The sequence below is a fragment of the Narcine bancroftii genome, chromosome 12, assembly GCF_036971445.1.
Source record: "Narcine bancroftii isolate sNarBan1 chromosome 12, sNarBan1.hap1, whole genome shotgun sequence".
NCBI classification, from domain to species: Eukaryota; Metazoa; Chordata; class Chondrichthyes; order Torpediniformes; family Narcinidae; genus Narcine; species Narcine bancroftii.
In genome coordinates this window covers 98,107,851-98,132,733 of record NC_091480.1, presented here as the reverse complement: position 1 = coordinate 98,132,733, position 24,883 = coordinate 98,107,851, and the positions used below count along the sequence as shown (strand labels likewise).

The window sequence follows — 24,883 nt, the reverse complement described above, 5'->3', positions numbered from 1 at the left end:
ATGGGTGTAACTGGGAGGCACAGGCTTCTGAGCAGGAAGGACCAGTTACTATGTTGAATGTCTAAATAAAAAATAATATTGAGCTAATGGGTTAGGATGTAGCGCGGAAGTAATTCATCGCTTGGCCTTCCCTCTTCCCAAGAAACATCTTGTCCTTTCTCCCTGACTCTCCATCCCAGAGTTGGTGAGTCGCACAGCGAGCAGAGCTGCAGCCACCCAGCTCCGTTGGCCTGGGGCACCTCAGGGCTCTGCCTCCAGAACCAGAAAGGGCCTCTGGTGATGGACTCACACACTCCCAGCTATCCCCTGTTGTTTGATGCAGGGCAAGATACTGGAAGGTGAGAAAAAGCACCGTTTAAACATGCATGCATGTGCGTGTCTGTGCGTGTGTACCGTAGACCGGAGAGATGCAGTTTCGTCTGGTTGTATATGAACGTTAGATGATAATGAAGTTGAAGTTAGGTCTTGACCAGTGATTATTTGTTCTTGTATGAAGATAAAGAGTTTATTGTGATGCACGGATATTCTCACTTGCTACAGCTGAACTGGTATTTTGTAAAAAAAAAACTCTATATTAGTATATATTAATTGAATTAAAGAGAGACCATAAATACAAAAGATAGTTAGACATATTGACAGTTATCTAGTGCAAGTAAGAGTGACTGTGCTGTCAATCCTTTTGTGGTGTCAGAGCAGTCCATGGTTAGTGTAACGTGGGGAGGTTGATAGCTATTTGAGATAAACTGTTCTTGAATCTAGAGGCTTTTGTACCTTCTGCCTAAAGGTTGCAATGCATGGGTCCAAGGTCAAACCAACAAGCTAACTTCTGCTTCTCATACTGTGGGTAAAAGACTTCCCTGAATAATCAATGGCCCAGCTTGGCTTGATAGTGAGATGTGGATCAGCTCACTGGAGTGAAACTGGTCAAGACACAGAAATGCTGGAGAACTCAGCCGGTCTTGCATCATCCATAGGGGGCCGCCTGAGCCCTTCCTCAAAGTACGAGTGAAAAAGGACAGTCGTCTGAATTTAAGGCTGGGGAAAAGAAAGGGGAAAAAGGTGTTGCGAAAGGAGACAGAAGGCACTGAACAGCAGAAAATTTCTGCTTTGGTGGCAGAGTAAAAATGTCAGGATGAATTTTTTAATGCAAATTCCATCCATAATTTTTCCATTCATACCCCTTCACATTATTAAAGTGGCTGCAGTGTAAATTGACCACAGCCAGTCCATAAGAAACAGGCCTAATGAATATAATGTTTCCCTTCTGACAAACCCTGCAACACAGGAAGGCTGTGTAAGTTTCCTAAAAGTGAAAACGACCACATCAGGACACACCGAGGTAAGTACACTGATTTTTTTCAGAATAATTCAAGTTTCTGTGTAAAGATGAGAGGGAAAAGGGAAGAGAAAGACAGAACTTGAGGAAAGGAGACAGGGGAAAGGATTTGGGGAGGGCAGTGGTTTCTAACAGAAACCAGCGAAATTGAATGCCACCTGGTTGGACAGTGCCCAGACAAAAGATGAAATCCTGTTTGGAGCCCAATGGAGCCGAGCTGATGCTGCAGACTAGGTTCCCACCAGCAGAGGGGGCTGTTGGCACCAGTCACACTGCACCAAGCTCCCCAACTGTTCATGTGGCTGGGGAAAGGGGCAAGTTCTATCACCACAGCCAGAAATAATTACTTAAAGAGTTTCACATAGATCATGTGGAGTAATTAAACAGCACATTTTATGACAATATGGGTTTCAAATGAGAACCTTGGCAATACCACATTTGTAAAGATCTTAGGATGTCCTAACATGGTTCAAAGTCAAGAAGTACTCTTCAAATGTGGTCAGCAAGGCAAAGTCAAGGAAGAATGGGGCCTTGATGAAGATCGTTGCATCCTCACTAGAACTGGAGAGTAGCTCATGTTGTACCTCTGTTCACTAAGGAACATAGGGAAAATCCAGGAAATTATAGGCCAGTGAGCCTCACAGTAGTGGTTGGGAAACTATTGGAGAGGATACTGAGGGATAGTATTGGATTTATACATATATGTAAAGTCAATGACAGATTAGAAATGGTCAACATGGCTTTGTGAGGGGCAGGTCACGTCTTATGAAATGCGACTGAGTTATTGCGAAAGTGACAAAGGTGATTGATGAGGGCAGGGCAGAGGATGGTGCCTACGTGGCCTTCAGTAAGGCATTCAACAAGGTCCCTCATGCTAGGCTAATCCAGAAGGTATAGATGGGATCCACAGTGAAATGATAGTCTGCGTACAGAATTAGCTAGCCCATAGAAGATAATGGAAGGGGGTCGTTGGGGTGTATGTTTGCAGGAATTGGAGTCGGGACCCCTGTTTGAAAAAAAGGGACAGTGTTGCTAGATCTTTCTTCCCTTCTCCCCAGACTTTTAAATCAGGTGCCTGTCTGTTTTTTACTTGAGGAAGGGCTCAGGCCCAAAACGTCAGTGATATATTTTTACTCCTGTGGACGCTGCGAGATTCCTCCAGCATTTCTGTGCTTTTACCATAATCACAGCGACTGCAGACTTTCATGTTTCAGCCCAGAGCTGAAGCCTCAAATGAGGTACCCACCAGCAGAGGGGGCTGTTGGCACCAGTCACACTGCACCAAGCTCCCCAACTGTCCAGAACATTGACTGTCCTCAGTGTCCATGGTCCCAGCTCAGAGAGGGTCATTCATCCACCTTCACACAGCTGGGGAAGGGGCAAAATGCTATTATCACAGCCACGCAATTAGTAAAATGTTCTAGATTAGTTATCATTGACAGGAGGAGGGGATTCAGTATAGAATCAAAGATGTTTACATCACCGGAGTCCAGTACGTAAGGGTGCACATCCTGCGGAATCCAGGATCTGGGAATTGAGGACTCAGTGAGGATTAATACAAGCCCCCAGCAAAGGAAAGGGTGAGGTGGATGCAGGCAGAGCACCAGGTGAGGTGAGGGGGTGTAGGGAGGGAGCGGGAAGGTGAGGGAGGGGAGGATGGAGGTAAACTCATGGAGTGAAAGGGAAGGAATGGGGGGAGATAAGGGGAAAGGTAGAAGAGGGGAGAAGGAGAAGGTAAGCTGATGGGGAGGGAAAGGGAAGCATTTTAAACAATCTGCTAAAGGAACTCAGCAGGTCGAGTAGCATCAGTGGGAGATAAAGAATGGTGGAGAGTTTGGGCCAGAACCCTGCATCCGTCTTGACGGTTTGATGAAGGGCTCTGTCCCAAAATCTGTCATTTCAGGTTCCAGCATCTGCAGTCTCCTGTGAATATTAACCATTTAAACAATTTACATTCGCCTGAAACATCAGATAACAAAGGCCAGGGAGTGGGGATGAGGGTACATTTTAAATTTGCAAATTATCAACCTCTGTGAGTATTCAGACACCTGCTTCCTTTATCCCAACTCCTGACGAAGGGCTCAGGCCCGATCATTGGTTACCTTTTCCTTCCTGTGGATGTTGTGTGACCTGCTGATTTTCTCCAGCACGATTGTACATGGCTTGTTATTTAAAGGAATGTTTTACAGTCACGAACATTTATCCTCTGTCCCTGCACGGTGTTTGCCTTTTGCAGCGGTGAATCATGGCCCAGTAGGTCAGGGTGTACACGACACATCTTCCCACTCTCCCCGAAACTGCTGGCACCTTCACCCCTGCCACCGGGGGAAGGGGCTGCGCCCCCTCCTACCTCCAGCTGCTCGGCAGATGGCTCCCATCAGCTTGGTGTCGCAGTTGGACGTCTGCCATGTCCCGTCCAGATCCATGTGGGCACAGCCCGACACCTGGTGCGGCTCGCCGTCCTGCCAGTTGGTGTAGAACAGCTCGTCCCCACTCATCCACGAGAACATCCTGTCTCCCTGCATAAATTTACAGCAGGCAGGGTGAGAGGTGGGGGGAGGGAAGGGGGCACCACTGTGGGTATGGAGGAGAGAGGGAAGGGAGCAGCACTGGAGGTGAGGGGGAGGATCACAGCCCTGCGGGTGGGGATGGGTGGAGGAGGACAGTGCAGGAGATGGGTTAGAGGGCAGAGCTGGTGGTGGTGGGGAGACAGGATAGCAGCACTGGATGTGAGAGCGGGTAGAAGGGGTGGAGAGCAGAGAGGTGTACAACACAGATAAGGGTGTTCAACACGAGTTAGGGTGCACAACAGGCAGGGAGGTTAAGAGATGGGGTGTACAGCATAACCACACTTAATACCACTGGACCTAAACTCTCCAACTACTGGAAACCTCTTCTCCACACCCACTCTATCCAGTCCTTTCAATCTTCAGAATGCTCAATGAGATTTCCCCACCCCTCATCCTTATAAACTCCAGACTGTGAATATAGTCCCAGAGCCGTCAAATGTTCCTCATACATTAACCCTCTCATTCCCGGAATCATTCTCGTAAACCTCCTCTGGAGCCTGACCAGCACATCCTTCCTTCGACAAGGGGCCCAAAACTCCTCGCAATAGTCCAAGTGCTTGGCGGCTGGAGTTACCTCTTCATTGGCGAGTCCAATCCAGAGGGGCAGCTGGACACTGTTGACCACCTGTGTCAGGTAGGCCTGGTGGTAGGGGTCCACCACCGTGGCCAGGGTTTCGTTTCGAGTTTCGCACAGCCAGGCAGCCTCTTGCCACGTGAGGGACTTCTGGATAACTCGGTAGGTGCTGTTCATGTAGGTCAACTTGGACGTCAAAGGAGGGGGGAACCTGGCAGGTACGGACGGTAGAGACAGGTCTGCAATGGAAGTGACTGGGGTTAATGAGAAGGCAAGGAGAGACACATGTACCACAAAATGAAGGCTTCAAGTTGGTGACTGAAAGACCCCATCTGTGTCATCAATACTGGCTGGTGTCAATCCAGCACAACACTTTGCTTGTGATTGAAACGAGATGACATACAGTGTGGAGTGGTTCTCCAGCTAGATCAGTCATTCAGAAAATATGAGCCTGACTCCTGTCGCATCAGCTCATGAATTCAGATTCAGCTTCAAGGAGTGAAGGTAAAATAAGAGTAACCCTGGAACCATCAACCTTTTATAAGCATCCAATCAGGGTGCTGTTAGAAAGCAATTTTCTGCTTTCTGCTTGTCTGAAATAAAGATGAAATAAAATCAGGAAATGCAGGAAACACACCGTAGGTCAGTCAGTGTCTATGGAAAAAGACACAGAGTCAACCTGTCAGGTTTGAGACCCTTCATCAGAACGTGACTCCAGGCCCACGCTAACATGGCTGATTCCTAAGCTAAATGCAACCTGCTGGAGGAACTCAGCAGAGTCGAGCAGCAACAGTGGGAGGGAAAGAATGGGTCAGAACAAGACTGGCAATGTGGGGTAGAGAAGTGGGTGTAAAGGGGACCGTTTGGGTAGGTTAGGACAGGAGTCCATGTGGGATTGGCAGACCAGGGAGAGGTGAAGCATGATGGACAGAGGCAGGCAGATGGGAAAGGGGAGAAAGGGAATGTGTGCAAAAGAGAGACAGATGGAGAGAGACAGACAGACAGGCAGAGAGAGAGACAGGCGGAGAGACAGACAGGCGGAGAGACAGACAGGCGGAGAGACAGACAGGCGGAGAGACAGACAGACAGGCGGAGAGACAGACAGACAGGCGGAGAGACAGACAGACAGGCGGAGAGAGACAGCAGACAGGCGGAGAGACAGACAGACAGACGGAGAGAGACAGATGGAGATGGAGAGACAGAAACAGACAGAGAGAGACAGAGAGATGGAGAGACAGACAGACAGATGGAGAGAGACCGAGAGATGGAGAGAGACCGAGAGATGAGACAGACCGAGAGATGGAGAGAGACCGAGAGAGAGACCGTCGGAGGGAGACAGACGGATGGAGGGAGACAGATGGATGGAGGGAGACAGATGGATGGAGGGAGACAGACGGATGGAGGGAGACAGACGGAGGGAGGGAGACAGATGGAGGGAGGGAGACAAACGGATGGAGGGAGACAGATGGATGGAGGGAGACAGACGGATGGAGAGAGATAGAGAGAGAGAGAAAAACAGAGAGACAGATGGAGAGAGAGAGCGAGACAGATGGAGAAAGAGAGAGAGAGAGATGGAGAGACAGACAGATGGAGAGAGAGACAGATGGGGAGAGAGATTCTTTACTGCCATATGAAATGCTCTGCCACGATAATAAATGCTAGTGAGCTCCATGTGAAGAATGAATGTAAAGATCAATATGTGGTGTGTGAAAATCTTCAATTTGAAACCAAGCCACAACTTAAATCACTCCAGTGAGTTAGGTTATTGAATAAATTGTTTCATGCCAAATATTTTCAGGAAATTCACCAGTATTTTGGGATCAGACTCAAATTCAGTTTGTTTTTCTGTGAAGCCAGGAGCATTGCGCAGGATCTCTGTGATAAATGCTGCAGAGGGGGCAGGGATTGTTGCAAAATGAGACACACTCGAGGTGTGTCGGCTCCCGGGTGACAGAAGGGATGACCTAACATTATCTCCCAGCATTGCGCGAGTTCATTTTTCCAGGAAATGCAGTTTTTTAGAACCGAGAGGGTGCCGAGGGCAAGAAGAGCTCCCGAAGGTGCTGAAGGCTTCTTGATCATGCCGGAGGTTTGGATCTGGACCTCAGGTCACCAATGAACCGAATAGGAGTCTGTGCGGTTGCAGGACGCTGGAGGCGAATCCACACTCACTTGTGACCCTGAAGGGACTCTCCTTTGCTTGTCTTTCTCTCTGGGGCACCAGGTGACACTAAAGGCAAGTCTTTGTCTACCTTACGGCATGCTGAATGCAATTTTGTGTAATATTACATGCTCTGTGCTATTACATGATGATAAAGGAATCTTGAATCTTGAAAGGTATTCGCTCTGGAGATAGGGTCACCAAGAACAGAGCAGGCTGGAGCATGAGGTCTGGGCTGATTGGAGTTCATGTGACAAAGTGGGGGTGGGGGTCAGGCCCTGTGGCCTGTGGGTGGGGTTCTTGATCACTGCTATAGTTAGTGCGCCAATGCTTAACTTGGATATTCAATATCCAAACAGGTGAAAGGATGAAGGCTTTTACCAACAAAGTGAGACAAGAACTAAAGGACGTGTGTTAAGGGTGAAAACTTGAAAGGGAACATTAGAGGGAGTTTCTTAACACTAGAGAGTGGTGAGAAGGTGGAATGAGCTGCCATCTGAAGAGGTGAATGAGAGCTCCACATTGATATTTAAGAAAAATTTGGACAGGTACATGGATGGGAAGGGTATGGTTCCAGATACAGGTCAATGGGACCAGCGAGAGTACTAGTTTGGCACAAACTAAATAGGCAGAAGGGCCTGTTTCTGTGCTGCAATGTTCCATGATGTCATCTAATGAGCCATCATCAATTTACTCTCCATTCAATCACATGGCACAAAAGGAAGTAGCCACAGCCATAAACAAGGCTTGGTTATTTCAGATGCTAGGATCAGATGTGTCAGAGCAGGAATTGAGAATGTGAAGAGCTGCATAAACAGACCTTTGCTTCTCTGACAAACATAGCCATTCCTATCGATTGTGCAGCTCCTGTCATCCCACCGTCCAGTGAACTGGGGGTGCAAGGCGTGCCAGATCACCACACAATTTACCTGCACAGACAATACAGAGGATTAGTCCTCAGTTAAGCTACAATGGATATCCAACATGAATTGGGCTCCACACGACTGAATATCACGGTGACTGGCTACAACCAACCTCAGCCAGGTTTCAGGGCACTGGTGGTCATTGATATATCATGTAGAGGTTGAATTTAGATGTATAGCTTGGTAACAGGCCCTTCTGGCCCACAAGCACATGTTCCCCCCAATACACCAATTCCCACATGTTTTTGAAGAGTGGAAGGAAATCAGAGCACCCGAAGGAAACCCATGCAGACTCGGGAGGGGAGCAGGGTAGAATGTGCAAATTCTTTACACACAGACCAGTGCTGTTATAGCGTTGTGTTGACCATGCTGTTTAAGATGCTTCTTAAACTCCTCAGAAACAACCAGTGATGTTTAGAATCGAACCAAGGACTCTGGAGTTGTGACTCCAATTGCACATTTAGGGAGGGGTCATTCAACAGCTGGGTGAAGGGAGGCCACACAAGCATTGGTAGAACCCATCACCCATCCAACATCAATCACCTGAATGGCACCTGGCCAGGAGGAGCAACCTACCAGCTCATTGGCTGCAGAGGAGGAATGCTGACCCGAAGGCTCGCCCGGAGCCCAGTTGACATACTTCAAAGGTTTCTTTTGCAGCCACTGGAAGTCCTTGCTTGTGTCATGCAACCCAATCCAGAGGTCAAAGGTGATGTTCGGGAGCACGGCTGTTATAAAGGCTGTCGTGAAGAAGGACACTCCAGATCAGGAAAAGCATGACTGCAAGACAAGGTATTGAATCCCAGAGAAACACGAGTTGCAAATAATGAGGTGCTCGAGGAACTCAACGGGTCAGGCAGCATCCGTGGGAGAAATGGTCAGTCAATGTTTCTGCTCATTGGATGCTGCCTGACCCACTGGACAGAATGGGATGAATAACCACAACTGTGGGTCATGCCAAATTGGCCAAAGTCAATGCCCACCCCTTGGGCATCTCTCACAAGTGTAAAGTTTTTCAAAATCAAAATTACCCCCAATCACATAGGACGTGATGGAATCATGGCTCCCTCATATTAAGCAAGTTCAACAATGCAGCTCATCCAACCACTTCTCAAAGGCAATCAGGGATCAGCCACAATTGGGCCATGTTCAGAACATGAATGAGGAAAACCCTCAAAGCAAATTTTGAGAAGTTTGATTCACATGTGATCATTTTTGTGATGCCTGTATCCCGTCCCAGCTCCTTTTCACACTGCACTCATTGGTTAGGGAACAGTTCCACAGCAGATTTCCCTCCAATTATGACCCCATCCTGTTCTAAACAATCATGCTTTGTCACAGAGATGACCCAAGTGTGAGGGAGGCAAGTTGGCTGGTTCTGCTGAATGGAACACAAGGCTATGCCTGTGTATCTGGATGTTTTCATCAGCTAGGGCCTCCATACGCCCTAAATGTGCTTGCGTGCATATTTATCCTTGTGCACCAATGTCTGTTGCCTTCCAGTCTGATCGTGTGGATGTTTGTAAAGAAATGACATAATGTGGTGTGCATTTGTATATGTGCTCATTCATTCAGGTCTATTTGGGCATAAACTCACCTATTCACATGCATGTGCATGTCTGCACATATATTCAGACCCACAGACATTGAGTGTGAGCCCACAGTATGGGCACTCATTCATTTCTGCCTATATGTACTTTCGTATGTGTGCAAGTATCTGTGTACGTTTTCATTTACGTGTAACATTGGTCAGGTTATTGTCACGCTATTACAGCGCCAGCATCTGGGGTTCAAATCCAGCGCTGTCTGTAAGGAGTTTGTACGTTCTCCCCAGGATCTGAGTGGGTTTTCACTGGGTGCTCTGGTTTCCTCCCACCCTCCAAAACCATTTGAGGTATGTCGGTTAATTGGTGAATTTAGGTAGCATTGGCTGTGGACCAGAAGAGGGCCTATTTACTGTGCTGTATTTCTAAATTTTAGAAATTAAAATGGTGTTTGCATGTCTGTATGTTAATGTATACAAATGGTTTCCAATCCCAAGTAACTGCCCACTGTGATACTCCTCATCGACTCTGCTTAGAACAGGATGGACTGTCAGAGCAGAATGGGATAATTTACCAAAATCAGGATCCAGTCCACTTGAACTGACCCTCTCCAACAGGTCAAACGAAACTCAAGACAAAGAAAGGTGATGTTGTGGGAGCTGGGTGATGAACTGGGAGTGGATCCTGCAGTCAATACCTTGCTCGTGGTAATTGGAGATAGTCGCTAGTAACCCTCCTGCTCTCTCACAAGCAACCTTTGCTTCAATCCAGTTGACACGATCCACTTTATTGTATCCATTTATCTGGAAGCACTGAGGAGACAATTGAGGAGAGAAGGTAATAGGAGGGTGTGCAATTTAGGGGGGGGGGGCAAGAGAGAGGAATGAAAGACATATTTCTCTGCATCATTCTAGGATATAGTGTGTGGGATGGACTAATTAACAGTCTATCACAGGTCGGCCGGTCAGTCGCACATAAACATATGGTGCTATGATTTGGCAACTGGTTCATTGATGGAAGGTAGTGGGCCCATACCACAGCATTAATTCCATTCCTTCAACCTCCTTACCTTCCCTTCCCCTTTCCAGGCAGGTTAGAGAGTGCAGAGAGCGAGAGAGAAGAATGAAGGAGCTGGAAAGAGAGAATTGAGTGGTTAGAGCAGGCGGACACAGAGATCACGAGGAAAATATAGCAAAGGAAAGGGTGAGACGAGGGACAGGCGTACAGAAAACTATTTATTTTGTCTTATCTTTACTCTTTTCTCCCCATCCTTCCTTCTCCCATTCATTCATTCTCCATATACATGACGCCCTTTAGAGGCCCCCTTTGCAGACTACACCATTACAGGGCAAACTTCAACAGTCTGACCTCAATTCTGGCAGGTTGAAGCCGATCTGCAGCCTCCTCCCTAACCCAGCCATCAGGCACAGTTGATAAACAACCAGGGACCAAACCTGAGGCCCACGGGTGACTCCGCTGTACAGTGACGTAGAGGGAGGACATTCTCAGTACAGGGACGAGTGGCCCCAAATCCTGAGACTCAGCCATGGCTGATATGCAGGGTCTGTGGCCCATAATGGACAGATGACATGCAATGGAAACCCAGGCACTTCCGGGAAATCAAAATGAGCTCTGCTTTTATATATCACTCAAGTCCTTCACATCTCTGCTTCTCCAGATCCTATCCATGTTGAAATCCCTTCCTGCGGGAGTGACCTTCCAACTTTCAGGACAGCCTGTGAATTCTACGATGCTGAAACAAACACACCATCTAAGCCAGACAGGTCGGGCAAAGGGGGACAGGGGAGGGGGGGGGGAGGGCAGGGTAAATCCCTCTGGGCCTGTTACTCTCCAAGGACTACACATCAATCTTCAGCAAAACAGAACCCAGGCTTTTTTTTTTAAATTATTTGAATCCTTTTATCAACCTTTTGGGCATGGGAAAATAAATTGTTCTGTGACAATCAAGGTTTGTCCTATCATTAACTGCTCTCCAAAGGGGAATGAAACACATCAAACCTGCTCTGCTGTCCAATAAAGTCATGGGTGATCTATACAGTTAGTGCAACACTATTCCAGCACCAGTGACCTGGGTTCAAATCCCATGTAAGGTGCTTGTACTTTCTCCCCATGTCTACGTGGGTTCCATTCTTCAAAACCTCCCAGGGACGTAGGTTAAATTTGAGTGGCTAGGCTCATGGGCCAAAAGGGCCTGTTACCATGCTATATATCTAAAGTTTTTTAAAAAATTCTCATTGTAGTCGTTCTGGAGAATGCACCCACAATGTTATCTGCACAGTTCCATTAGATGTAGGAGCAGAATGTGGCCATTCTCCCCATATTTTCCCCTCAATCCTATCCTTCTGCCTTCTCCCCATAACCTTTGATGCAATTACTAACCAAGGGCCTATCAACCTCCTCTTGGGCCTCCACAGCCGCCATTGGCAACCAATTCAACAGATTCACTCTTCTTTAGCTCAAGAAGCTTCTCATCGCTGTTCTAAAGGGCACTGTTTTATTCTAGGGATGAGACTGATCAAATGGTGAAGTCTGGGTCTTAAGGGTAACGTGCAGATGCCTGTAGCCATTGACCCCACCACCTTGGAGGTAGATGTCACAAATGGGTAGGTGTTGCCAAAGTGGCCTCTGCAGATGATGCTTGCACATTTCACAAGTGGTGTCATTGGTGGAGGGATCCAATACATAGGATAGAGGATGGATTGCCAAACCTGGGGAATGTTCTTCCCTGGATGGTGTCGAGCTTCATGAGAGTCGCTGGAACAACACAACATCCAGGACAGTATTTCATCAAGCATCTGACTGGTAGATCCTGGAAAGGTTTTATAGTATCAAGAGAGTCGCTCAGGTCCCTGACCTGCTCTTGCAGCGAAGGTATTTATGGGTTTGTACACTTGAGTTAATGTTCAGTGGTGACCAAAGTACATTGATGGTGGGGGACGTTACTGCCATTGAATGTCAAGAGCTTTAGACCTTGTTATTGGAGACACTCAATGCATGGTACCCTTATGGTGTGTGTGTTACATGTCAAGGTCTTGCTGCATGCAGGGATTGGGCTGATTCATTTTCCAAGCAGGGATCTTCCCCATTTCCGATGGAAAGCAGGTCATCGATGAAGCAGCGGACTGGACCAAGGACACTAACCCGGGAAACTCCTGCAGTGATGTCCTGGAGTTGGGAATTACCTTCCTTGGTGTGTGGCAAAACAACAGCTACCATACAGATTTCAGTTCCAAGATCTGAAACATCTCTTCCCACAGATGCTGCCTGACCAGCTGACAATTTCCTGCATTTTCTGTTTTTATATCAGGTCTTTAGAGTGGTCAGCTTTATTGCTTTTCTTATGCGCACAAGTGGATTTGGGCCACAGGTCAGGTCCAGCTTCCTCTGTTTAACACCAACAGGACTGAACCTCAGCACTTATCACTCAGCCATTCAGTATTTCAAGACGTTGGTGAAGCCCATTTGGAGTATTGTGTTCAATTTAGGTCACCGTGCTGGAGAGGGTGCAGAGAAGACTTACAAGGATGTTGCCAGGAACCAGAGGCCTGGGCTACAGGGAGAGGTTGAGCAGGCTGGGGTTTTATTCTATGGAGCGCAGGAGGGTTTGGGTGATCTCACAGAGGTGTTCAATAACAAGAGATGAAGAAATCAAGTGAACACACAGACTTTTGCCTAGAATCGGGGAATCAGTAACCAAACACATAGGTGAGACGGAAAAAAAATTAATAGGAACTTAAGAGGTAACTTTTAAAAAAATGCAGAGTGGTGAGTGTAGTTAATGGGATGCTGGGAGAGTTGAGGCAGGTACTATCACAATCTTTTAAAAAAAAAATTGGACGGATACATGGATAGGCAAGTTAGCCATTTTGCTTGGTGTAGGCGTTAGGCATGACTCTAATCAGCAACTGTTTAATACCCAGGACCCTGTCACACATTGACTTACATGAGATAGCACAGAACTAGGGCAAATACAGACTGCATACAAGGTTTCTTTCCTCATGAGGACATTTTACAAGTCATACACAAGATGCAGTCCTGGACGATACCTTATTTACAAATGGAATCCATCCCTTTGGGCAGCCCCCGTACTGAACAGATGGTGGAGGGGGCACAGGAGGCTTTACCGCTGAAGTGTTGGTCCGTTTACAAATGTACTGGAGGTCATTCAGACATCTCTGATCAGCCCATACTCCTGTAATGAGAATGTGAGAGAAGATATGGTGTGAGAGAGCGGGGGGGGGGGGGGGGGGTTGTAATGAGAAAGACAAGAAGGAATTAATGTGACAGAGAAGTGTGGAAGGGGAAGAGTGTGAGAAAATGCGAGATGTATGTGTGTGAGCGAGAGAGAGAACGCGCGCGAGAGAGAGATAGGGTAAGGGACAGGAATGAATAATTTCTCCTAAGAGCAAAAGCAGACTATTGGGCTCAAATATGTTTACTACGTTTACAAGAGAACCTGTCAAACTAGACCTGCTCTCCTGGAGAGTGAGACAGAGTGAAGATAAAAATAATGGAGATCAGAAAACAAATGATAGAATACATGCAGAGGAGTCTGAAAATAGATCAAACACTGAGAAAATCCATGTGCTAATGGTTTAAAATAGAAAATCATGTTAAAAATCATCGTTAATACTAGAGTAATTCATTTAAGGGCAAGTGTTATACAGAAGTCATCATTTCTATTGATTCTCCACTTAGCCAACGCTTTCAATGTACAAACATTGAAAAAAATTATACAGGAAATACAACACAATTGATGCGTTGTTTTTTCACATTAATAATCTCATCATGTAAAGGAATGTAATAATCAATTCTGGAAGGAAATAATATTTTGATTGCTATGAATTGGTGCTCGTTTAACATGGGGCAGACAGACCCACTGTCGACCGGTGGTGCCCTGTCCATTTATTTCCACCATCCACGAGTTTGCCATTAAAAGGGCAGTGACACAGATAGCATAGTGATTAAGGCGAAGTTATTACAACACCAGCGGCCCAGGTTCGACTCTGCTTCTGCCTGTAATGTGTATGTTCTCCCTGTGTCTGCATAGGTTTTCCCCAGATGCTCCAATTTCCTCCCACCCTCTTAAACATATGAGGGTTGTAAGTTAATTTGGGTGTAATTGAATAGCATGGGTTTAAATGAGCTTCTATTGTGCTACAAGTTAAAAAAAAAACTGAAACCCTCGTGTTTTTTAGACAACGATGTTGGAAATATTTAACATAAATTAACATAATTATTCACCTTGTGGTCGTTTACACTGTACGCCTTAAGTTCCTGTGTGCGTTAGACCCAGTGCTTTTAAGTGGAGCATCATGGCCCGAGTCATCAGCTGCATGTCAAATTCACGAGTCGAGTTTTGCAGTGCGATTTATACTGCAGGCTTCCCCCCAAAAGTAGTCAGGATCCTGCAGGGTAAATCGCGGTGCAGGAATTGACCAATAATTCCTGCACTTTCCATTTTAGACGACCTGTGTAATGGCAAATTTCGTTGATTGTGCCTGTTACACACCTGCAGTCTAAAAACCCTAAATGATGGCTCATCGCCAATGGATGCAACACCCTTCCCATCATGGGAATTCATTGCTCAAGATTTCACAGCACGATTTTGAAGAGGAGCTTTCTTGTCCTAGTTAACATTAACATTAGCGAGTCATTCGTACATTTTGGCCTTTAGGAGCTTGTTCTGCACAGATTGGTGACTGTGTCGAGTTAAACAAGGAAGTTTGCAGAGGCTGGGGTCACGTGCAATACACAAATGTGCTGGAGAAACTCAGCAGGTCACACAGCATCCAGAGGAAGTAAAGGGTAACCAGCATTTTGGGTCCAAGTCCTTTGTGGGCCTGACGACTCAGGCCCAAAGCATTAATTATCTTTTATTCCCTGTGAAAGCTGCGTGACGTGCAGGGTTTCTCCAGCACTTTTGTGTATTACATTGTGTTTCCCACCTTATAGAAGTCCTCATTTATTCTCTACAATTCTGTAGGGTAGGATGAAGCTTGCACAGTCAGGTGTCTTTGTCGTTAACAGGGATTGGGAAATATCAGTCCTGTATGGCTCAATCACTTTCATCTCTTCTTACCTTTACTGGGTGACATGTAAACACACTTTCTGTCCCGGGATACTGGCCGGGGTCTCCCGGAGGCCCAGGAGACAAAGTTCAGGAGCGAGCCATCAGACCACCTGCAATATAGATTGTGGACACCGCAATCAGGAACACCAAGCTTCTCTTTTCTTACCCTGGAGGTCAGTGGTCCTTTGGACTTAGAATGCGGCCTTTGGATAGTATTTTGTAAGGGCAATTTGGGGCTGATTGCAATGCCTCCTGCTCTTGTATCCCAAAGGTTTGCTACTATTTGTGAAACCATTCCCCAACAGGGAATGGACAGAGCCATAAGGATGTTAATGACTTAACTGGAGAAATGTGTGGAAGATGGACAATACTGCTTTACTCAGAGTAGAGGTTGCATAGAACTTGTCACCACAGGGAGCAGGAGAAGCAAATTGTGTTCATGTATTTTAAAGGAAGCTCCTGAAGGAGAGGAAATGGGAGAGTATCTCGGACAAGCGGGATAAAGCAGACTCGTGGCTAGCATACATCATTTGTACCAAAGGGGTCACTTCTCTGCTGTAATATCCATGGTCATGAAACCAGATGTCAAGGAAAAAGTTCAGGAGAAAACAGACAGGAGTGGGAAAGTGAGGCGTTAAATGTACAAAAAAGGAAAATGGGTTTAAAGAATCGGTAAGAGGATCATCATCAAGTGATTGCAACACAGAGAAGGAATATTGGAAAGACCACTTGATGCAGGAGATCACCAACCTGAATCGTCCATCGTTCTCGTAGGTGTGAAGGCCAATCCACCAGAACTGGTCCTGACCCCGAGACAGCTGGGAAAGCACAAGGTGTATTTGTTATTGCATGAAGCACCATGTGTTTAATTCTTGCTCGATGCTCACCGTCCTTGAGCGGTTGTGGGTGGGACTTCTCAAAAAGGTACTATCAGAGTGGGGTGAGGTCAGGAACTCCTCCTGCTTGTCTCGGTGACAGGGAGGCAAATGGTGGGAAAAGTCTGAGTCATGACTACACGTGACTCAGTTAGACAGAAGGTAAAGGTATTCCCAAGTAAGTGCAACCTTCATCCATTAAGGTTGGAAAGGTGGGATTTGGTGCCATGTCCAATAGACAGAATGGAGGGCTGCAAACAGAATGTGGTGGAATGGGTATCAATCAGTGAGGTGCATTGCCCAGATTCTTGAGTGCTATTTTGGCTTTAAATCATTGCATCTCAGCCCTGGAGACCATCTGGGCTGTTGGGAACTGAACCTGTGCAGCTGGTGAACATGCTGTCTTGTTTCTCCACTGACTTGGTGTGGTGAATCTATGCTGAGCTGTCACTCTCCTGCTATGCCTAGCCCTGCTTTACTGACATTGGACGTGTATTATCTCTACCACTTAAGACACTCCCCATGGGTATAACTGTGTATGCACCTATTGTCTTTCATTATTGTACCATTAGTTTCTGCTAATAAAAGCCATGATTATTGCCTGACTACACTGCCTTTGTCTACTTCATTAACTGGCACTTCACTTGGGTTCAATCCTTACCCTCACGGATTTGCGCATACTCCGTGACATTGTGGATCTCACCCAAGTGCTCTGGTTTCCTCCCACATCCCCGGTTTGGTAGATACATAGGCTACTGCAAGGTATCCCGGGTGTGAAAAAGATGGGCGAGTGAGAGAACAGGATTGATGAGAGTTGGTATGAACTTAACATACTGCAAGACCTCCTTCTCTGCAAGAAAGAAATGAGAAATATGGGAAGTCACCCAATCACCAACCTGCTCCAAGGAAACATAGACAAAGCAGGAGAAGGTATTCAACATAAAATCATACTGATCACCTATTTCAATACCACATTCCCGTTCCCTCCCCCAGGCCCCATGACGCCTGATGTCCAGAAACCTCATTCTGAAGAATATCGAGTGTCTTGGCTTTGAATTTCTCTACAGTAATAAATTACCTTTGTCTGAGTCAAGACACCTCATCTCACTCCTAAATATCATCTCCTGCAACCTTTCCTTCTCAACTGGTCACCTCTCAGACAAATGGCCACTTCTCCTGGACAACCGGTCACTTCTCCTAGACAAGCAGTTACCTCTCCTACTCAACTGGTCACCTCTCCTACACAACTGGTCACTTCTCCTGGACAACCGGTCACCTCTTCAAGACAACCCAGCCAAGGTAAACATCCTCCTCACCTCCCACCTGTGGTACCCTGCCAGAACTGTGCAACTGGATTCCCCCCTCATTCTTCTGAACTCTACAGAAGAGAAGACAGGTTCTGAAAAAGCATCCAGGACTAGAAGCATTAATGGTTTCTCTTTACACAGATACTGCCAGACATGCTGATTGTTTTCCACACTTTTTTTAAAATTTCAGATTTCCAGCATCTGTCACTGTTTGATTTTCATTTGCTGGTGAATACAAATCTAGTTGACACCATCTCTCCTGATATTGCACCACTTCCCTGTTCTGTAGATCCTTCCTTAGACAAGGCATCCAAAGCCTTTAGTGCAGTCTCCCCTCGCCACTCTGTTCCTGGACTCAAATCCTTTTGCAATGATGGCCAAGGTAACAATCATCTTCTTAAAAGTGTTTGCTGCTTGTTTGCATTGACTGGTGTACAAGAACACCCTCAAGTCTCCTTATGCATCAAAACTTCTTATCCAACACCATTTCAACTGCATGTGGCTGTGGTGCGCTGTTAGACAGAATAAGACACACACAAGGTAAAGACTGTACAACAGGCTTTAATCCACAAAGACTTCCACAGAGCCAGGCTGGCTGTGGCTGCAGCAACTCTGCGTGAGGCCTCGGGAGTCCGGCACAGGCTTATATCCCGGAGGGTGATTGACACCCGACCGGGTGGGGCTTGATCCATTCAGGCCGACTGATTGACAGCCGGCCAAGTGTTGTCCTGTCCCCTTACACTCCTGCAGGTACAGAGGTTGCCCCCTGCAGTAGGCCGGTAGTGTACCACCACAGTGGCCGTTTTAGATTTTCCTTCGGAGATTGATGAAATTTGAAACTTTGTTCCCTCATCTAAGTCATTGCTCTGTTATTCCTGTTTTAACCAACTTACCACTGCCCGACCAACTCAGCAACAATTACATTCACTTCTGAGTCCTGAGTCGACCAAGTTTCAGTCCATCAAACCAAATAACATGCAACTTAATTTAACGTGGGACTTTATCAAAGGCTTCTGAAAGTTCAAGTGCATCAAATCCACTGCTTCTCCCTTATCTGCTTTGTAAATGACACCTTCAAAAATAGTTAAAGTTGCTTTGTCAAGCGTGAATTCCCTTTCATTTTGATTGGTTTAATCCTACCACTGTTTTCAAACTTGAGCCAATTTGCTGAAATGTAATTTTGCAGACTTAAGCAAGGGAGAGCTATTTTAGATCTGGTCATGTGTAATGAGAGAGGAATAATGATTCAACTAAAGGGTCCTCTGGGTAAGAGTGATCACAAATGATAGAATTTCACATCTAGTTTGAGAATGACAAAACTAGTCAATTAAAGAAAATTCCTTGTAATAAAGGTGGATTGGGATATTAGACTAAAATGTCTGAAGGTTGGCAAGCAGAGGTAGACATTGAAACATTTATTTCCTAATTCTCAATAAGTTTACATTTCATTGGAAAATAAAACCCTGGGTGAAGAAGTGATCCATTCATCACAAATTAAAGTTAAGGGTTGTATTTGATTGAAAGAAATACCATAAATATTCAAGGAATGGCAAGTTGGTGGAGATTTATTTGAAAGCATTTTAAAATCCAAAGTCTTATTTAATAATGATTGAGTAGAAAGGTAAATTGGCAAGAAATATAAAATCAGATTGAATAACTAAAGTAAATGTTTGGCCCACAGAAGCCGTGACAAAGAAATAATGATCAGGATATGAAAATGACAAAGGTATTAAACAAATATTCTGCACAGCGGAAGGTAGCAGAAACATACAAAATGTGCAATGTAGTCAAGGGGAAAAGCAAATAAGGAATTTCAAGCCACATCACTCACAGAAAAGGAAGAGACAAACTAATGGGTCCAAAAGCAGACACGATAACCTGCACATCCACAAGGTGGGAAAGGAAGATACAGGGATATTGGATACATTGGGCATGATCTTCCAACTTTCCTAAATATGGGAAGATTTAGAAGAGGTTGGAACACAACCTCCTTTATCCAAGAGAGGGAGGAGTGGTACAACGGATCTGCTAGCACCACCATTAGTTGTTGGGAAATGCTGAGGTCCATAACTAAGTGGATCAGAATGGAGCCCTCATGGAGTAGCATCACATAACAGAATTTGCATGGTTTTCTTTAAAGTAAACTATTCTTAATAAATTAATAAAGAATTTTTGAGGATACAATAAGCTGAAGGAAAGCAAGTGGGTATAGACTACTTAGATTTCCAAAGGCACTCTGAGGTGCCACATAAAATACATCTATAGAAAGGCTAATAGGTTTGATGGTCACATATACAGAGGATTAATTATTCAACAGAAAACTAGAGTAGAGATAAATATGTTGTAAGGAGAGAGTCACCACAGGATCAGTGTTGGGTGTAGCCTATTTACAATCTATATTAATGACGGTTTACGATACCACGTGCTGGTGGGAAAGTAAGTTGTGAGGAAAGCAGAGTTTGTGAATGTCATACAAACAAGGGAATGGGCAGAGGTCACAAATGGAATATAAAAAGGAGAAATGTGATGCTGTTCACTCTTCAAAAAGAAAAGAGCATGTAAGACCATTAAATGTCAATGTTCAAAGCGCTCTCGGTGACCTCATTGGCATCAATGCAGAAAAGTAAATGAAACTGCAAGCAGAAACAAATACAAGAATAGGGAGTGTTGCCACCATTGGAGGCCATGCACACCTGGTGATCTCCTACCCATGTTCACCAAGTTGATCTCCTAGATGAGGGAATGGCCTTTGAGGAAAGACTGAGCAGAAAGGGCCCATACCCCTTGATGAAGTGAGAGGTGACCTCATGGAAGCTTGCAGGATTTTGGGGAGGAGATGCAAGTTAACAGGGTACCTGGTGGAAGCTGTCTCCCAGTGTCAAAACCTACAGGGCACAACCTCAGGATCGAAGGCCAACGTCTTCATGGAGTTGAGAAGCAATAACTTCCCTTTGTGGGTTGTGCACTTTGCAAATGCTCTACATCATAAAGCTGTGGATGCCGAGTCCCACAGCACATCCACAGTCAAGAGGGACTGAGGGGAGGAGCTGAGGTCAAAGACTACATCAGCATGGTCTTATTGAACATAAAAGTCCACTTCTGCTTTTGACATTACATTTAAAATGTTACTGAAGTAGTCTCTCAAAAACATCTCTAGGTGGACTGTGGAGAGCATTCTGACTGGTTGCAACACTGTCTGGTTCGGAGGTGCCAATGCTCAGGACTAGAAAAATTTTTTTAGAACTCAGCCTGTGACATCAGGGCACCAGACTTCACTCCATCAAGGACATTTACAAGAGGGGGTGTCTTAAGCAAGCAGCATCTATCCTAAAGGACAACCACCACCCAGGCCATGCCCTCTTCACTCTGCTACCATCGGGAACGATTCTTGCCAGCTTTCCCATCCCATCTCCCCTGACATCAATGCAGATTATCCAGGGAACTCTCTGCTGTCACATCCCAACCCAAATGTTGCAGCAGTGTCTCTGGGTCCCTACCTCCTGCAGACTCTGTCCGAGGAAAGCCAGCTCCTGCTGATTGTGGATGGAAGCCAGTTCTGCTTTGAACCAGGTGCAGATCCGACGGGCCTGGGGCCAGGTGGTGCGATGTTCAAAGAGCTTATACTCAGCATCCTTGAAGCGCACCCATTTGTTGCTTGAATTCTCTGGGAAGAAACAACAACAGTCAATGCTAAACAAACAATGGGGAAGAAATGTTTCTTTGGTTGTGAGCGACAGGGAACTGTCGTGTCATCTGAAAATCTATTCCATTAGCTTGAAAAGAGAATGACATTTAAATTCTGGCAAGTGATGTTGGAGGGACAGACAAAACTCAAAAAGGGAAGGGGAACACATTGTGGGTCAGCTGATGGACCTTCTGTCCAGGAACAGATGAAGGTATCGATTTAACAACCCATCTGCAGGGTGCAGAGCAAAATGGAAACCGGGGTGGGACTGGTCAGATGCCATGGGGCAACACTACATCTGGAACACAAGATAGCTCCCGCTTTGAAGTTGGCATCCATTTCTGTTTGTCCAGTGAGCAGGCTGGATAACTGCAAAGAAAACGTGCGGGAAGCAAACGTGCTGGGGAAACTCAGCAGGTCACACTGCATCCACAGGGAGCAAGTGGCAGTCAATGTTTGGGGCCTGGCCTTTCAACGGGAATTTAGGTTTGGAAAATTAGTTAAAGGAGAATCTTTGGGTATACTACAAATTTATAACAAACTGAAGGGTAACTAATGAGAAGGTCCAATTAAGAATCAAGGTAGTTTTCTACGTGTGGAGCCCAAAGAGATGACCGAGTCTTAAATGAAGCCGACACACAGAAATGCTGGAGGAACTCAGCTGGTCTTGCAGAGTCCAGAGGAGGTATAACTGTCGTTTCGGGCCTGACCCCTTCCTCAAGATTTGAGTGAAAAAAATCTCAGGCAACTGAATTAAAGGCTGGACCAGCTGAGTTCCTCCACTGTTGCTGTGTTTTGACTACAATCACAGCGTCTGAAAAGTTGTGTGTTTCACACCTTAAATGAATACTTCTCATCTGTGTTTACTGTGGAGAAAGCCATGCAAGTGTGAGAATTCGGGAAAGAGAATAGTGATGTTTTGAAACATATTCACATTATGAAAGAGGTGGTGCTGGAAGTCTTAAAGTGCTCAAAGATGGATCCATCGCGGGGAAGCTGATCAAGTCATCCTGGGTGAAACACTCTCGCAAGTTGATACCTCCTGTGGTTTAAAACAAAGTTTTGCCTCATTCTATCACAGAACGAACAGGTAATGATCATCAGCCCATCACCATTAAAGCAATAGAAAAGGAGGAATTCTACTGCAAACTTGAACCATCCTAATCTGAATTTTAAGAGGAGACAAAATTATTCTCCTCGCCAGTTTCCATCTCCATTCTTCTGGAATTAACAGGGGAAGCTGGCACCAAAGGCATCATCCTTCTGACGAGATGCTTGGAACAGATCCTTTCCAGAGCCATCATTGCTTTCAGGGATGTGGGGTCTTCAACCATGTTGAGTGGGGATGTGATATCCTTGAGGAAGTTGCAGTTGCTCAACTGAGAAGAATTACTCTGGTATATTCTGACCACCATGAAGAGTAAAACACAGGAGTGACAAGACTTGGTTCTGATAAAGACTTCATAGCCCTGGCTTACAGTACAATTCCTTTCGGCATGTAAAAGTACACCGTACCTTCTGTGTCTTCTGGTTCTTTCACAACTGCTCCTGTGGGAGAAGGAAGAGTAGCTTAAAACCATAGAACATTACAGTATACAATACCCTCAGCCCTTCTAGTCTGTGCCAAACTATTATTCTCCCTAGTGTTAGGTCTGCTTTGTTCATGAATGAGTGAGACAAACACCAGGCTGAGTCGAAATCAGGGTTCTTTGTTCTTTATTACCGGATTGTAACACTTGCGACTAACCATGTTAGTCGGAGAATGCATTCTGCCGTTATCAGCAAAATGGTGATTTTTTATACCCTTGGATATGTGCTTAGAACATCATCATATCATTACTTGTCCAATGACTAAAACTGTTGCTATCCTTTCCCTGCTAGCTTCCTGCCTCTCAATCCATCAATGTCTCTCTTATCTTGTAAGTACAAGGATGCATTCACATCTTGTTACAGCCCTGCACATTCCCATCTCATGATGTTTTACCTTACACTAGTCCCACAGACCTGCACCCAGTCCATAGCCATGAAGGCTACGCATTGGATGTGGTACATTCTTATTCTGTCCCATTGTAACATTGCACAGGGGAAGTCAATATATAAATTTTTTTTTTTAATTCATAGATATAGCACAGTAACAAGTCCTTTTGACTCATGAACCCATGCCACCCAATTACACCCAGGTGATCAATTAACCGAGTCTTTGGAAAGCGAGAGGAAACAGGAGAACCTGCAGGAAACTCAGATTGGTTTACAGACTGTTCGGAGGAGTATCACATAGACTCCCTGCCCCCTACATCTACACATTTGATACACCCTCAAAATGCTCCAGCAAAGTTGTCAAACACAATTTACCTTTCATTATAACCACATTGACAGTTTGTTTACATTAAAGCTTCTTGAAATGGGCGAGATAAAGGGTTCAGACGCAAAACACTGAACAACTATTTCTATCCATAGACGCTGCCTGGCCATGAAGAAATTCTTTGTCTGCTCAAGATTTCAGCACCTGCAGATTTTGTATTTCTCTACAGGTTAGCCAATTCCGAAATATAAATTTAGATATATAGTGCAGTAACAGGCCCTTTCGGTCCACGAGCTTATGCCACCCAATTGAAGGTTTCAAATGGTGGGGGGAAACCGGAGCCCCTGGAGGAAAACCTACACAAACACAGGGGGAACATACAAACTCCTTACAGAAGGCATGGGATTCGAACCCCAGTCCCAATCGCTGGTGCTGTAACAGTGTTGCGCTAACTGCTATGCAAACCATGCTGCCCCTATTTCTTTCTTGATTATACATTTCAGCATCTTGTCAACAACAGATGTGGAGCTAAGAAGCTTGCAGTTACCTCATTTTTGACTGCTTCATGCCATGGAACTGTCTTTAATTTGCAACGCTCCTGGCAAGAATACGTCAACCCTCTGTACCAACATTAATCATCCATCTGTAGCAAAGGCCAAAGAATCCTTCATTAATGTACAGACCTCGCTAACGTTTGACCCACTTATCCTCTCACTAATATATCACAAAACTATTTTATCAGGGCTGTGTTGCTAACTAACGTATCTCTCACTTGTAGTTTATGCCAATACATCACAGAGCAGTATTCCACCAAAATATCACCCACATCTATCTCTAATATATCAGCTAACTTTACCTATCATTGTCTGTATCCCTCACTGATGTAACATTTATCAATGTCCCACAAATAATTCCAAGCCTAATTACACTGTAATACATCAATAATTAATATTTCTCACATCTTTAGCCTTGATTAACATGTCCTCTGTCTCCATCCTCGTGAAGACATCATCCATCTTCTCCTTCATTAACGCATCTGAATGCTGAGCCAATATATCATCCATTTTTATCCACAGTAATACATCACCTGTCAGTAACCCCACTGAGACATCACATACCTACATCGCTCAGTGTCTACACACTGTCGTCTCACATCTGGAACACCACAATGATGTATCATCTGCCTACATCCTAAGCAATGCATATTTATCCTTTGTTACAACACAAGCTGTCTGAGTTTCAGACTATTAAGTTAACGTGTGGAGTCCCCATTAACGTTACCAGCCAATACCCCGTCCTTTTACTTGATATCTATCCAGGTTCTTCAGCCCATGATGTTGTGCCTACTGATGTAAACCACCTCCATAATCCTTCCCTACCTCACATCCATAACCCTCTATTTTTCTTACATCCACGTGCCTATCTAAGAGTCCCTATTGTACCAGGCTCCACCCCCGGCAACATATTCCAGGCACCCACCATTCTCTGAGTTAAAAAAAACATTTCTGATGT

General features: G+C 45.4%; 1 protein-coding gene across 1 annotated transcript in view; it reads right to left on the bottom strand.

Moving 5' to 3' along the window:
* mrc2 (mannose receptor, C-type 2) overlaps positions 1 to 24,883 on the bottom strand; it is a 134,971-nt gene that overhangs the window by 15,285 nt on the left and 94,803 nt on the right. The window contains exons 15-24 of the mRNA XM_069905084.1: positions 22,585 to 22,617; positions 20,882 to 21,048; positions 15,953 to 16,020; positions 15,212 to 15,312; positions 13,176 to 13,321; positions 9,806 to 9,920; positions 8,141 to 8,304; positions 7,462 to 7,570; positions 4,481 to 4,719; positions 3,687 to 3,855 (exon numbers count right to left, since the gene is read on the bottom strand). Coding sequence (XP_069761185.1) covers positions 3,687 to 3,855; positions 4,481 to 4,719; positions 7,462 to 7,570; positions 8,141 to 8,304; positions 9,806 to 9,920; positions 13,176 to 13,321; positions 15,212 to 15,312; positions 15,953 to 16,020; positions 20,882 to 21,048; positions 22,585 to 22,617 — 1,311 coding nt within the window. The remainder of the gene's footprint in view (positions 1 to 3,686; positions 3,856 to 4,480; positions 4,720 to 7,461; positions 7,571 to 8,140; positions 8,305 to 9,805; positions 9,921 to 13,175; positions 13,322 to 15,211; positions 15,313 to 15,952; positions 16,021 to 20,881; positions 21,049 to 22,584; positions 22,618 to 24,883) is intronic.